Source organism: Caretta caretta, chromosome 5 (assembly GCF_965140235.1).
Source record: "Caretta caretta isolate rCarCar2 chromosome 5, rCarCar1.hap1, whole genome shotgun sequence".
Taxonomy (NCBI): domain Eukaryota; kingdom Metazoa; phylum Chordata; order Testudines; family Cheloniidae; genus Caretta; species Caretta caretta.
Genome location: NC_134210.1, coordinates 130,030,591 through 130,043,953, shown reverse-complemented (window position 1 = coordinate 130,043,953; position 13,363 = coordinate 130,030,591). Strand labels below are relative to the sequence as shown.

Genomic DNA, 13,363 nt, shown 5'->3' with positions numbered 1-13,363 from the left:
GGTTGGACTGGATGGACATCCTGAGGTCCCTTCCAACCCTGATATTCTATGATAACTCTAAGAGGATGAGCCCCTGTAGGGAATTAGCATCTCTGAAATTTCCATTAGGTGGAGTTTTAGAAAAATATCCTTATTCCAGGGTTTCTCATTATTCCTTGGGCAATTCATCATGGACATGTGGCATAACATTGGTTTGTTCTAGGTAGGAAATACAGCTTGAGCTCACTTTGTTTTTGCCCATTATGATTAAAAGTATGTCAAAGATATTTCTCGTATTTAGAAAACTCTGAGATCTATATCCTTTACAAGGGTAGCTAAGTTTCATTATCCTCGTTTTACAGCTATGGAAACCGAAAGAGAGGGATTGTGACATCAGAAAAGAACAAAGTTTTTCTGAATGGCAGTCCAAGCCCTATCCAGGGACTACCTGCACAGAAAGATGTTCACATACTGATATGGACTGTACTGTATTTTTTATTTGCTCCATAATTCAGACATGTTTCTAATACGGATTTCAGATTTTACAATAAATTAAAATCAGAAGGTGTAACTATTATGGCAAACGTATTGCATGACAGTTATACTTCTGAATCACATCTCACTGAATATTAAACAAAATTAAATTGAAAATCCACAAAGATTCATTTTAGCTTTATTCCAGAAATTGAGAATTTAAAGGGTGACACAGAATTCTTGTGCCTTCAGTTTTTAATTAACAGGGATATATATTTTTAAATTTTTACAGTCCAAATCAAGTAACTTGTTTCTGTTTAGTAAAGCAACAATGTAGTCTACAACTTCATTAGATAGTATCTGAGTTAACTGACAAAATTAAATGGATGATTTAATCGTTAAATGCTGTTGGGTTACTTTAGATACACAGTACTGGAAAACTGAAATTGCTTTTGATGAGTATATTGGTGAGTTGCCACTGAGTGATAGTTTGTATTACTAGCTCTCTCTGCATTTATAGAAAATCAATCATTTTATGTGTTTATTATTATTATATTTGACTAGGATATAATGCTCATTATAGCAACTCTAAACTCTCCCACTTATACTCTTTTTACTGGAATTTTTTTATGGTAATAGCATTAAAAGGAAGCACATGGAGAAAAGGTACCTATGGTAGCCGGAAGAAATCATTGAAATAAATTAGCTCCAAGTATTATATAATGTAGCCTATAAATATATTTTAACAAAATTACTTCAGTACAAGTAGTTCCAACTAGCCTCAATTCTGAAATGTTTAAAGGAAACAACATTCTTCTAACAGATCCTAATCCAGAATCACTTGTATTCTTCTACTTTCGCTTTCCAAGGCCTTAAGAACCTAAGAACCTAAGATATTCAAACCTAAGCATGTAAATCATATTTACATTTAGTAATCTAGGTAATTTAATGAGATTGAAAACACAGCTCTCTGTGTAACCTCAGTTCTACATTGTCATCTCCCAGAAGACAATTAAACACAGGATTAGCAAAAGGTTAGCAATCTTGGCAAAATAACTGTACCAAGATTTACTACAGTAACACTATACAGGAAATACTACCAGCTGGACATGTTCATCTGCGCACCGGGAACATGGAGCTTATTAAAATAGCAGCCACAACAAGTGGATCTGTTAGACGCTAATCAACCTTGACTAAGCTGATAGAGTAAAGAACTAAACCCGGGGAAAGCCACAGAAACCCTTATCAAAAAATCATGCCAAAAGTACACTTACCTAAATGTAAGAAGTCTGAGCTGGAAGAAGGAGGTGGTGCACTTTGTGTGGAAGGAAATACACTAGATGTAGATGTTGCATTTGGATTAAGAATATCTCCAAAGAGATCAGGACCGGACAGAGTCGGCTTCTCAGATCCTGATGACATTGTGAATGGGTCAAATGGATCAGCTAAAGAAAGAGGCAGAAAACAAAATTATCTTGAGGGCAGGTGTTACTGCAAATAAAAATCACAGGAAAAAACTTACACCCTCTTGGGCAGGGGCAATAAGGTGAGGTCATGGGTGTCAACTGACGAAGCCTTTTGAAGTTTCTCTTCTTTACAGCAGGAGACAACCATCTGTCCCTGCCCCCCAGACATTAGTACTTACATGCTATTAGACAAGCAGATCATTTCAGCCAATCACAGCCAGGGAAAACAATTATCCCTTCAAATGTAAATCCTTACTGACACTATAAAAATTCAGCCACAAGGCTCACTTTCTCTACACAAGCCGTTCCCTCAATCTTGAGTCATTCATTTCAAATCAACCCACATTTATCCAAAAATTCACATTAGTAGGGAGATTTTAAAAAGACAGTGACAAGATAGGAATCCCAGAGCCCCAGATAAACTGTAACCAAAGTGGGCTGTTAAACTAGCAAAAACAAAACAGAAAAGCCACAGTACCAGGAAGGCATGACTAAAGGTGATTAAGGTACACAAAGAGCGTGACGCAAGAGCTGGAGAAGACAGCAGCACAGTGTCCAGGAGGGAGCTACTTCAGTGACCGCTGTCAAGGAGAGAAATAACTGGAACAGTATTTATAGCCAGCAGGGGATGGCACGTGATAGCTAGCAGGAGGCTTGGCTCAAGCTCTGCTCTGTACCTGTTGCCCTCAAGGGTCAATAAACTTCAAGAACTAAGGGACTTCTACCAGTCTGACTCCAAAAAACTAGATCCAGGAGTGATAATCCAGTCCTGATGTATCTTTAGATAACATGATTATATTGCATATGATGTTGTAAAGCAGGGGTGGGCAAACTTTTTGGCCCGAGGGCACATCGGGGTTGCAAAACTATATGGAGGGCTGGGTAGAGAAGGCTGTGTCTCCCCAAATCATAGAATCATAGAATATCAGGGTTGGAAGAGACCTCAGGAGGTCATCTAGTCCAACCCCCTGCTCAAAGCAGGACCAATCCCCAATTAAATCATCCCAGCCAGGGCTTTGTCAAGCCTGACCTTAAAAACTTCTAAGGAAGGAGATTCTACCACCTCCCTAGGTAACGCATTCCAGTGTTTCACCACCCTCCTAGTGAAAAAGTTTTTCCTAATATCCAACCTAAACCTCCCCCACTGCAACTTGAGACCATTACTCCTTGTCCTGTCCTCTTCTACCATTGAGAATAGTCTGGAACCACCTCTCAGATAGTTGAAAGCAGCTATCAAATCCCCCCTCATTCTTCTCTTCTGCAGACTAAACAATCCCAGTTCCCTCAGCCTCGCCTCATAAGTCATGTGTTCCAGACCCCTAATCATTTTTGTTGCCCTTCACTGGACTCTCTCCAATTTATCCACATCCTTCTTGTAGTGTGGGGCCCAAAACGGGACACAGTACTCCAGATGAGGCCTCACCAATGTTGAATAAAGGGGAACGATCACGTCCCTCGATCTGCTCGCTATGCCCCTACTTATACATCCCAAAATGCTATTGGCCTTCTTGGCAACAAGGGCACACTGCTGACTCATATCCAGGTTCTCGTCCGCTGTCACCCCTAGGTCCTTTTCTGCAGAACTGCTGCCTAGCCATTCGTTCTCTAGTCTGTAGCGGTGCATTGGGTTCTTCCGCCCTAAGTGCAGGACTCTGCACTTATCCTTATTGAACCTCATCAGATTTCTTTTGGCCCAATCCTCCAATTTGTTTAGGTCCCTCTGTATCCTATCCCTGCCCTCCAGCGTATCTACCACTCCTCCTAGTTTAGTATCATCCGCAAATTTGCTGAGAGTGCAATCCACACCATCCTCCAGATCATTTATGAAGATATTGAACAAAACCAGCCCCAGGACCGACCCCTGGGGCACTCCACTTGATACCGGCTGCCAACTAGACATGGAGCCATTGATCACTACCCGTTGAGCCCGACAATCTAGCCAACTTTCTACCCACCTTATAGTCCATTCATCCAGCCCATACTACTTTAACTTGCTGACAAGAATACTGTGGGAGACCGTGTCAAAAGCTTTGCTAAACTTTGCCAAAACAGCCTGTCCCCTGTCCCCTATCCATTCCCTGCCCTGCCTTATGATCATCTAATCTGCCCCCTCCTGGGACCCCCCGCCCCAACTGCTCTCCCGGGACCCCACCCCCTATCTAACCACCCCTTCTCCCTGTCCCCTGCCTGCCCCAACCCTTATCCACACCCCTGCCCCCGACAGGTCTCAGACACTCCCATGCCTATCCAGCCCCCCCATTCCCTGACCCCCCCCCGAACCTCCACCCTATCCAAATGCCCCCTGCTCCCTGTCCCCTGACTGCCCCCCGGGACCTCCCACTCCCCACCCCCTTATCATGCTGGAGCCAGCCATGCCACCGCGCTGCCTGGCAGGCCTCGATAAGTTTATGGAGAAGATGGTATGATGGGATAACATGGTTTTGGTAATTAAATATTCATGGTAAATAGGCCCAATGGCCTGTGATGGGATATCAGATGGGGTGGGATCCGAGTTACCCAGGAAAGAATTTTCTGTAGTATCTGACTGATGAATCTTGCCCATATGCTCAGGGTTTAGCTGATCGCCATATTTGGGGTCAGGAAGGAATTTTCCTCCAGGGCAGATTGGAAGAGGCCCTGGAGGTTTTTCGCCTTCCTCTGTAGCATGGGGCACGGGTCACTTGCTGGAGGATTCTCTGTTTCTTGAAGTCTTTAAACTACGATTTGAGGACTTCAATAGCACAGATATAGGTGTGAGGGTTTTTGCAGGAGTGGTGGGTGAAATTCTGTGGCCTGCGTTGTGCAGGAGGTCAGATTAGATGATCATAATGGTCCCTTCTGACCTAAACATCTATGAGTGCTGGCAGGCTGCAGGGGATGGGGAACAGCGGGGGAGGGGCTGGGGACTAGCCTCCCCAGCCAGGAGCTCAGGGGCCAGGCAGGACAGTCCCGCGGGCTCTAGTTTGCCCACCTCTGCTGTAAAGCACATTATCCTGAACACTAAATCCTCATGCATATACAGCCTGCCTTTTGCTTCAGCATGCAGGTACAGAATCTCAGACATCAGTCTGACTTAAGAAGGTAATATGCAAGTTGAAGCACCAGATATACTCATTCCTGTAATTCAACAAAACTACTATATGACTGTTACTTTCTTTATATAATGTAATGACAGGTTGAGGTGCATTTTTCAGTGCTTCCCCACAGCTAAGTTATCGTACAAGGAGCACATAGTCAAAGGATAAACTACACTATATCTTTTATGGATTCCTGCCAATGAGAGAAAATGCTAAACCTAAATAATTTGAATAATTCAAACAACTGAGCAATAATGAAGCAGTAAATAAATATTTCAGGGATCACATAAGTTATCTAGAATGCAGCAATGTAGCATGTAATTCTAGCTTTCTGTCCAAATCTGATGACCTTTGTGCATTTAAGTTAGACCCCTTAACCACTTCCCAAAGAAAATGATGTCATTGTAACAGGGATATTTTAGAATGACATTTACAGTGATGAAACTAGGGAAAAAAATTGGGTTGAAGGAACATTTAATACTACATTAAGCTTGAAGGAATTCTGCACTCTAGAACTAAGACTAATTCTAAATCAGAAATCAACTGATGGATCCTAGTCCTCTTAGCCCTCTTAATAAAGGAAAGCGGGACTTCTATTACAGAAATCAAAATAATTTGCTTTCTGAAGATCAGGCAGTTGGGAAGGTTTTGCTTAATTCATAGATAGTAAGGTCAGAAGGGACCATTATGATCATCTAATCTGACCTTCTGCATAACGCAGACCACAGAATCTCACCCACCCACTCCTGAAAAACCTCACCTATGTCTGAGCTACTGAAATCCTCAAATCGTGGTTTAAAGACTTCAAGGAGCAGAGAATCCTCCAGCAAGTGACCTGTGCCCCAGGCTACAGAAGAATGCGAAAAACCTCCAGGGTTTGTATATTCTCCTTGCACTTTAGGCTTATGTAGGTGCGGATGCTGAATTACGGGAGGATCAAGACCTAGCACTGGCCCAGTTCTGTCCACACACTGGCCCAGTTCTGTCCACACACTGTCAAAGAATCAGACTAGTAACATCCAGTAGTTCTTTAATCATGTGTTAGTATCACTTCTTGGAGCTCCTGTCTTGTGACAGGGATAAATGACTGTATACAAGTGCAAGACTCAGATAGTAATGACTGAGTTGTCGTCTTTCACTCAAAGCTACTATCAATCTCCGGAAAACGTTAGGAAGAAATGGGTAATCATCCTTCCCTGGGTTGGCAACATAAGTTCTATGTACTCTGATCCAGAGAGGAACATAAAACAAATCAACACTTTTGCATGCAGGACAGTACAAGGTTTTGCTTTGGCACGATTATTTTTTTTTAAACAAAGTGAGATGAATGTGTGTAAAACTCAGCTGAAGCTGTACTTCAAAGTCATGAAAACAGGGAAAAACGCAAGATTGTCAATGTCATATTTGGAGCAAAGGTGCCTTTTTCAATGAAGGTAACAGTCCCCACATTGTAAACTTGAACCATGTGAAAAACTTCTAAGTGTTATCAAGCAATTATTCTGTCATAAGAAACAGAAAAAGTACATAGTAAAAAGTTTAATTATTATGTGCCCCTTTCGCAGATTCTGATGATAGACTGTAACAGATCTTTTAGGTTTCGACCAAAACATGGTACTAACATAGTGTACAAACAGAAAAATAGTAAAGCAGCTAATAACTATAGCCTCATTCAGTTATTCACACTATATCACAATTCCAAAGTAGAGATAATTGAGTTACATACCAGCAGAAGACAATGTTGTGGATGGAGATGTACCCTGGTTACTGGCTGAAGGCTGAGGTTGACTGCTGAAAAAGAAGTCTGCCCCTTCTCCTAGAAGGTCCCCAGTAGACTCTTCTGAAATCTGTGACGTGCTACCCACAAGCAAATTGTTCAGTAAGTCTGCGTTGCTAGATGAGCTCTTCATCTCTGAGGCAGTTTGATTCTGCTCTGATGGAGCATCAGAGTCTAGTCCCAATAAATCTATATGGTCTTCCAACTGAGGTTCTCGTGGTTGGGCACATGGAGTTTCAAAATTAGCTTCAAAAAATATATTTGCATCTTCTTCTGGAGGACTGGGTTTTTCTTTTTCTTCAACTAAATCGGTTCTTCCTTCACTAGGAAATGCAGAAAATTCTTCATCTGATGGGTCACTTTCATCCCTGTCATCAATCAGTCCAAGATGATTATCTTTAGACAAGCGGTCCTCTGCTCCAGTCTCTGGATCTTTTCCTTCTATTGAATGAATAAAAACAGATTTACCGTTTTATAACACCTTGAAGTTAACAGGATTCTCCTGCTCAACCAGGATAAACCAGGTTCAAGTGCCAGGGTCTGAACTTAAAGCTCCTTGCACAAGAAAGGTCAGGGGGCAGGCACAGAGAAGTGAATTGCCACTGGCTTGCCAAGCTCAGAAAAGGCGGTAGAAAAAAAAAAGGGGGGGGGGGCTTGTTTTCCTGCAGGTTTATTCTCCGGCCACTAGAGGCCACGACTGCTGCTACTGAGCACTACCTACAAATGCTCCAGTCCCCTCGTCTCCTTCCATCCTCAGAGGCACATGCCCCCTTCCCCACAGACAAAGCCAAGGGAGCAGAATGGCTCTGACTGCCAGGAGCACATGGACCGGAAATGTGACTAAGTATATTGCTCCATCACTCAACATGTGCATCTATTATCACTGCACAATTAAAGCAGACCCTTGTGCTGGACAAGGAGATATGATCTGAGTTGGGGATGGGAGTGAGAGAGTGGGGAAGAGCCTTCAGTCTGACACTCCCCTTCAGGACACTGAATAAATTATGGTTTAAAGGGCTTTATATTATACTGCTGCTCTAAAATCAGTGGTAACCACTGTCACCAATGGCACCCCAGCAATTTTACTGTCAAGTGCTGAGGAAAGCCAGGAACCGCGTGGAGACACAGGGCTCTCTGAAAACACCAGAGCAGGCAGGCCATGTTTTCAGTCCAGACCATGCCGGAATTTCTTGGCCAGTCTACCTGCTCACTTTGTAGCCAGCATCCGTAAAGGAAGTGGGAGGATACAGCCTTGCCTCAGTTTGATTTGTGAGCAGCAATGCATGACTATTACATAAGAACATATGAATGGCCCTACTGGGTTAGACCAAGGGTCCATCTAGCCCAGTATCCTGTCTTTTGACCTTGGCCAGGGCCAGGTGCCCCAGAGGGAATGAACAGAACAGGTAATCATCAAGTGATCCATCCCCTGTCGCTCATTCCCAGCTTCTGGCAAACAGAGGTTAGGGTCACCATTCCTGTCAATCCTGGCTACTAGCCATTGATAGACCTATCCTCCATGAATTTATCTAGTTCTTTTTTGAACCCTGTTATTGTCTTGGCCTTCACAACATCCTCTGACAAGGAATTCCACAGGTTGACTGAGTTGTGTGAAGAAATACTTCCTTTAATTTTTTTTAAACCTGCTGCCTATTAATTTCATTTGGTGACCCCTAGTTCATGTGTTATGAGAAGGAGTAAACAACAATTACCTTTACTTTATTCTGATTTGGAGATCCCAAATGAAGGTGGACGGCAACATTTGCAGACCTGAAAAGCTCACTCATTTTTAAATGTTTTTTACTTGCACTCTGATGAGGCAACACACAAAACTGAAGTAATCATGATCTGTCCTTTTGCTACCACTGTGCAACAACATGTCAACGCTGTGGCAATCCTTGCAGGTGGGGGAGAGACAACTGATGTATTGCACAAGAGATTAGTCTTTTTGGTAAATAATTAGTAACTTCACCTACCTTCCCAATCCAGAGTATGGAAGAAGTTATTTCCATCAGTGCTGCTGCTCTGTGGAGAATCTGGCTCAGTAGGTGCGCTTTCGGGAGATTGTTCCGATTTGGACTCTTCTGCTTCATACTGGGCTGTTGAACCTGGCTGTCTAGGCAGTTCAGGTTTACCTGCCAGATGGAATTTCAAGCCAAAAACCTTAGACATACACTTCTGACGTTGAAAAAATGCAGATTGTGTCAATCCTAACATGCAGCATGTGGTATCTTACTCAAAAACATATCAAGGTGGCAGTCAGGAAGTAACTCTTGGTTGGATCTCATGAGCAAGCTGCTATTCTTTGTGTAGGAAAAAGGCCAGAAGCTGTGAATTTAGGATGGAATATTAACCCTGGTTTCAGCCACACACGTAACAGCACTGAAATTAAATTAAGGTATCAGACTTAATATTCTAGTAGAGTTTTGTGTCCTATATTTAAACTGATGTGACTCTATTCAAGTCAGCTGCCTTCAGGTTTCTGGTTCTTTATGGCATAGCAGTAACACTCTGTAGATATTACAAAATAGAACAAGGTGGATAGGAGGGCTGTGAACAAAACTCAGCCATTTCAAAACACAGGAAACAAAGAGCCCTCCGTTTCCCTTCCCCCACAACACAATATCCAAAAAGAACAGGATCAATGAAACTCACAGAAAGTACTTAAAGTGTAGGGCAACAACAGTGTACCACTGATATAGGATGCAAAGCTGTCAACCTCAGCTTGGAAGCAGGTGAGTGACAGCACCCTGCTCGTGCAGGAATTGGTCACTTTCCTTACTTCAATGTCAGGTGCTGGGCTGGAGGGATATCGTAAGAAGCTAGGGAAGATTGACTTATCAATAGCTCTGTAGTCTCACATAAGAACAAGCGCTCCCTGCCAAATCAAAGAGCACAAACAGAAGTACAGCTGTAGCAGTGGGACAGGCTAGCCACCCCGGTACAATCCTGCTGAGGACCCTAAGCATGTACCCAGAGCAGCTAGCTCGCCCCACCCTAACTACGTTCTTATTCTTAGTGCGCTAGCTCAAAACAGTATGCATACGCCTACCCAAAATGACAATTATGCTTCCTGCTCAAGTGTCGACATACCCAAATGCCAGCAGTGTAGTGTCTGACTTACTGGAGTGCTGCAATATCATCTTTGTTTAAAAACCAAAAGATTCACAAAAAATATAGTATGGGATAGGCTAAACTTTAAAGGGGTCCTGCCAACTCAGCTTTGGTCCCAAGTTTAAGTTTTATGAAAACAAATTTATGAAGATCTAAGAAAAAAAACTATAACATTTATCTTAAGTTTCAATATTTATATATATAAATATATATATATAGAAATATATATATTTCTCCCCTCCAGTTTTTGAAACCCAAACATTTCAGGGCTAAGGATCTAAGTTAAATCAACTTCCAGGATTTTCTTTTTCTCGAGATGAAGACAAATTCAGAAAGTAAAGGAGTACTTGTGGCACCTTAGAGACTAACAAATTTATTTGATGCATCCGATGAAGTGAGCTGTAGCTCACAGAAGCTTATGCTCAAATAAATTGGTTAGTCTCTAAGGTGCCACAAGTACTCCTTTTCTTTTTGGGAATACAGACTAACACGGCTGCTACTCTGAAACCTGTAAAGGAGCATAGTAACTAAGTGTTTAAAAAAAAAAAATTCTCCCACTTCCAATACCAACACCTTAGATTAATGTAAAACAAAAAATTTTGTTCGCAATATGACTTAGTTGAGTGTCTTAACGAGAATACAATATAAAAGGGAGATTATGTTAAGGAAAGAATAACAAGGCTTAATGCAAAATGCAAGCCTGGCAGAAATATACTTTTCTAAAAACATATGAAAAGGGGAAAAGTGACTATATGTTGGATCAAGAGAAAAGAGAGGCAAAAAGCAAATACATTGAATTTAAAAAGATAAAAGAAGCAGAAAGACAATAAGTTAGGTCTTATTTATTCTCTAAATACAGCCATACAGAGAACACTAAAGAAAGGATGAAGGAGTGAAACATGAAAACTAATGAAACCAAGAAAAAAGCAAACACTAAATATAGAAATCCTGGCAAGAATTACTAAAAATATATCCAGAACGAGGAAGTTGGATAAAGAGACAAGACGCAATGTTAAAAAAGTGAAATCCCTTCAAGAACAATGGATACTCACGAATGCGGGGAAAATCTTGAAAGAAACAATCCATAACTCTACTGGAATAGGCACAAGAAACATCTCAACAATATATTTTGAACTGTGGGTATGAAAGACCACTTATGGAGAATGTTAGAATACTTTGAACTGCATTGATGAAAGTGTAAACTCAGCTAATCAGCAAAAGCTGAGCAAATTCTCCCCAGGTTTTGGAGGCAAAGGGCTCAACTGCCAAATATTTTTGTTTTATGTGTCACTCCAAATAGGGCCTCCAGAGCTCTAAGAAAAGGTGAAAACAGTGCCAATATAGATAAAAAGACTGGGCTAATTACAATCTAGTATTAAGGAAAAACTCATATTCCTTAATAACATGCAAGGGTACGGCACAGCTGTTCACAAGAATTAAGTTTTCCCTTTTAAAGGAAATTTAGAAATCTGTTTAAAAATTTATGTCTGAAAACGAAACAAAATGAGTCCTGAACTGGAATGCTTTAAAAGGATAGGAAACAGGCTAAAGTTTCTAATGCCTCCAAAGTTAAGCTTTACCAAATTTTGATAAAATCTCTTGTTGTTCCTCCCGACTGGAGAAAAGGATCTTGGGATTCAGTCCCTTTATGTTCAAGTTATCCCATGGCGCTCGTTCACTACAGGGTTTGTCTCTGGGCTCCACCTCCACTTCCAGATTCACTTGAAATAAGTCAGGATATTTCTCTTGAATGTCACAGGCATCCAGATCATACCTGTAATATGTTGATGTAATAAAAATCACAAATCAAAAATCTTTCAAGGCAAATATTCAATCAGCCCATCAGGCTCACTATCTTGGACTGCAACAAGCTAAGTGACTAGTACTTCTATGGAATTAGTGTGCAAAGCATAAAACCAATTGGATTTGGTAATTTTTTCCCTGTTTAATCTCACAGGGATGATTTATTATGAAGAAATTTCAAAAAAACCCTCATCAAAAGACGTTGAGTCGAAGGAAGTGTAGTCAATCAAAAGCCAGGACTCATTTTGTTAAAAATGAAAGCTATCCATTTCCAACACTACTAAAACACATACTCCACCGTAGATCTGTTGATCTGGCAAGTAAAATAATTTGAAAAAAGTTTCTGCAAGTTGTGTTCAGCAAAATATTCACGTACTTAGCAAATTTCACTGTGGTGGCATTCCGGGGCACAAAACCTGTGTGGAATTGAATCTGGAACATCTTCATTGAAGCCATCTATGGGGAGAAGAAAACATAGGATAATTACATAATTCTGTGTAACAGAAGCTAAGGACTCTGTATCTTACTTTCCTTTCGGTAGAAAGCGTTTTTGATATTCATGAACGTATTCTCTTTCAGTTCAGTTTCTCTAAACATACAGTAGCTCCATATAGCATTTTTCTTGGGATGGCTGAATTTGGACTTGTTTATTTCTATTTTTCAAGTAAGTTGGTCGTATCACTGAAGAAACACCATCAGAAATAAAGACACAAGGGACATGATTCTAATCTCTACACCTGTACAAATTGGGAAAAGCTTCATCAAAAGCTAGTATAGCACGCTCAAAATCAAGACAAGCAGTGGCAGATTAGCCACTCAGGGGCCCCAGCCAACGAACTCGCTCTGCCCGGCGCTCCTGCTGGGAAGCAGGGGAAGCCCCCATGCCCCAACCCCGCCCCCCAGCAGGAGCGCCGGGCAAGTGGGGGAAGCCCCTGCGCCCTGACCCTGCTCCCCGGCAGGAGCACCGGGAGGGGGATGGGGGGGGACTGCAGGCAGAAGGGATGGGGAGAGGCCCCCACTTGCTCTTGCCCAGGGCCCCACAAACCCCTAATCCGCCTTTGAAGACAACACATAATTCTGTAGGGTAGAACTCTGGATCTTTCAGTAGCTTTTCCAAAATAACTAACATTTACAGGATCCATCTACAGCATTGAGGGAGAACAGCCTAAACAGAACTACATGTATTAATCAAGCAAAAGTTTGTCAGCATCTCAGTACTTATGTTTACACAGAATGTCATGTGTATGAAAGGACTTCTGTTTCCTGTGCAATATCCTGGCTGTCAATCTCACATTGGCCAGCATTATACGTTTTTTTTAAACTGATTCATGATATCCATCTAACTTATCCAACTCTTCCTTCTGCTGACAGACAAGACAATTTTCCCTTCTGCAAACACCAATGTAAGTAGCTTGCCTTTATTTACATATATACATCAGTCCTGGAAGAGAGGTAGCCAGAAAGTACACAGGGCAATCCATCCTTTCAGGAATCTCAGCCCAAAGGTAATGCTAGGTTCCCTGAGACCAAATGAGAGAGCAAACTCCCCTGCTGCTGCCTGCAATTAGGGTGACCAGACAGAATGTGAAAAATCGGGACGGAGTTGTGGGGGGCACCTACATAAGAAAAAGCCGTGAAAAATCAGGACATCTGGTCACCCTACCTGCAATGCTCCC

At 41.8% G+C, this 13,363-nt stretch overlaps 1 protein-coding gene across 4 annotated transcripts in view; it reads right to left on the bottom strand.

The window, feature by feature from the left end:
* Positions 1-13,363, bottom strand: part of GAK (cyclin G associated kinase) — a 142,363-nt gene that overhangs the window by 27,053 nt on the left and 101,947 nt on the right. For all 4 annotated transcript variants that reach the window (XM_048851459.2, XM_048851456.2, XM_048851457.2 and 1 more), the window contains 5 exons: positions 12,064-12,143; positions 11,465-11,658; positions 8,747-8,905; positions 6,720-7,211; positions 1,728-1,898 (listed from right to left, as the gene is read on the bottom strand). In XM_048851459.2, the coding sequence (XP_048707416.1) occupies positions 1,728-1,898; positions 6,720-7,211; positions 8,747-8,905; positions 11,465-11,658; positions 12,064-12,143 (1,096 nt within the window). The remainder of the gene's footprint in view (positions 1-1,727; positions 1,899-6,719; positions 7,212-8,746; positions 8,906-11,464; positions 11,659-12,063; positions 12,144-13,363) is intronic.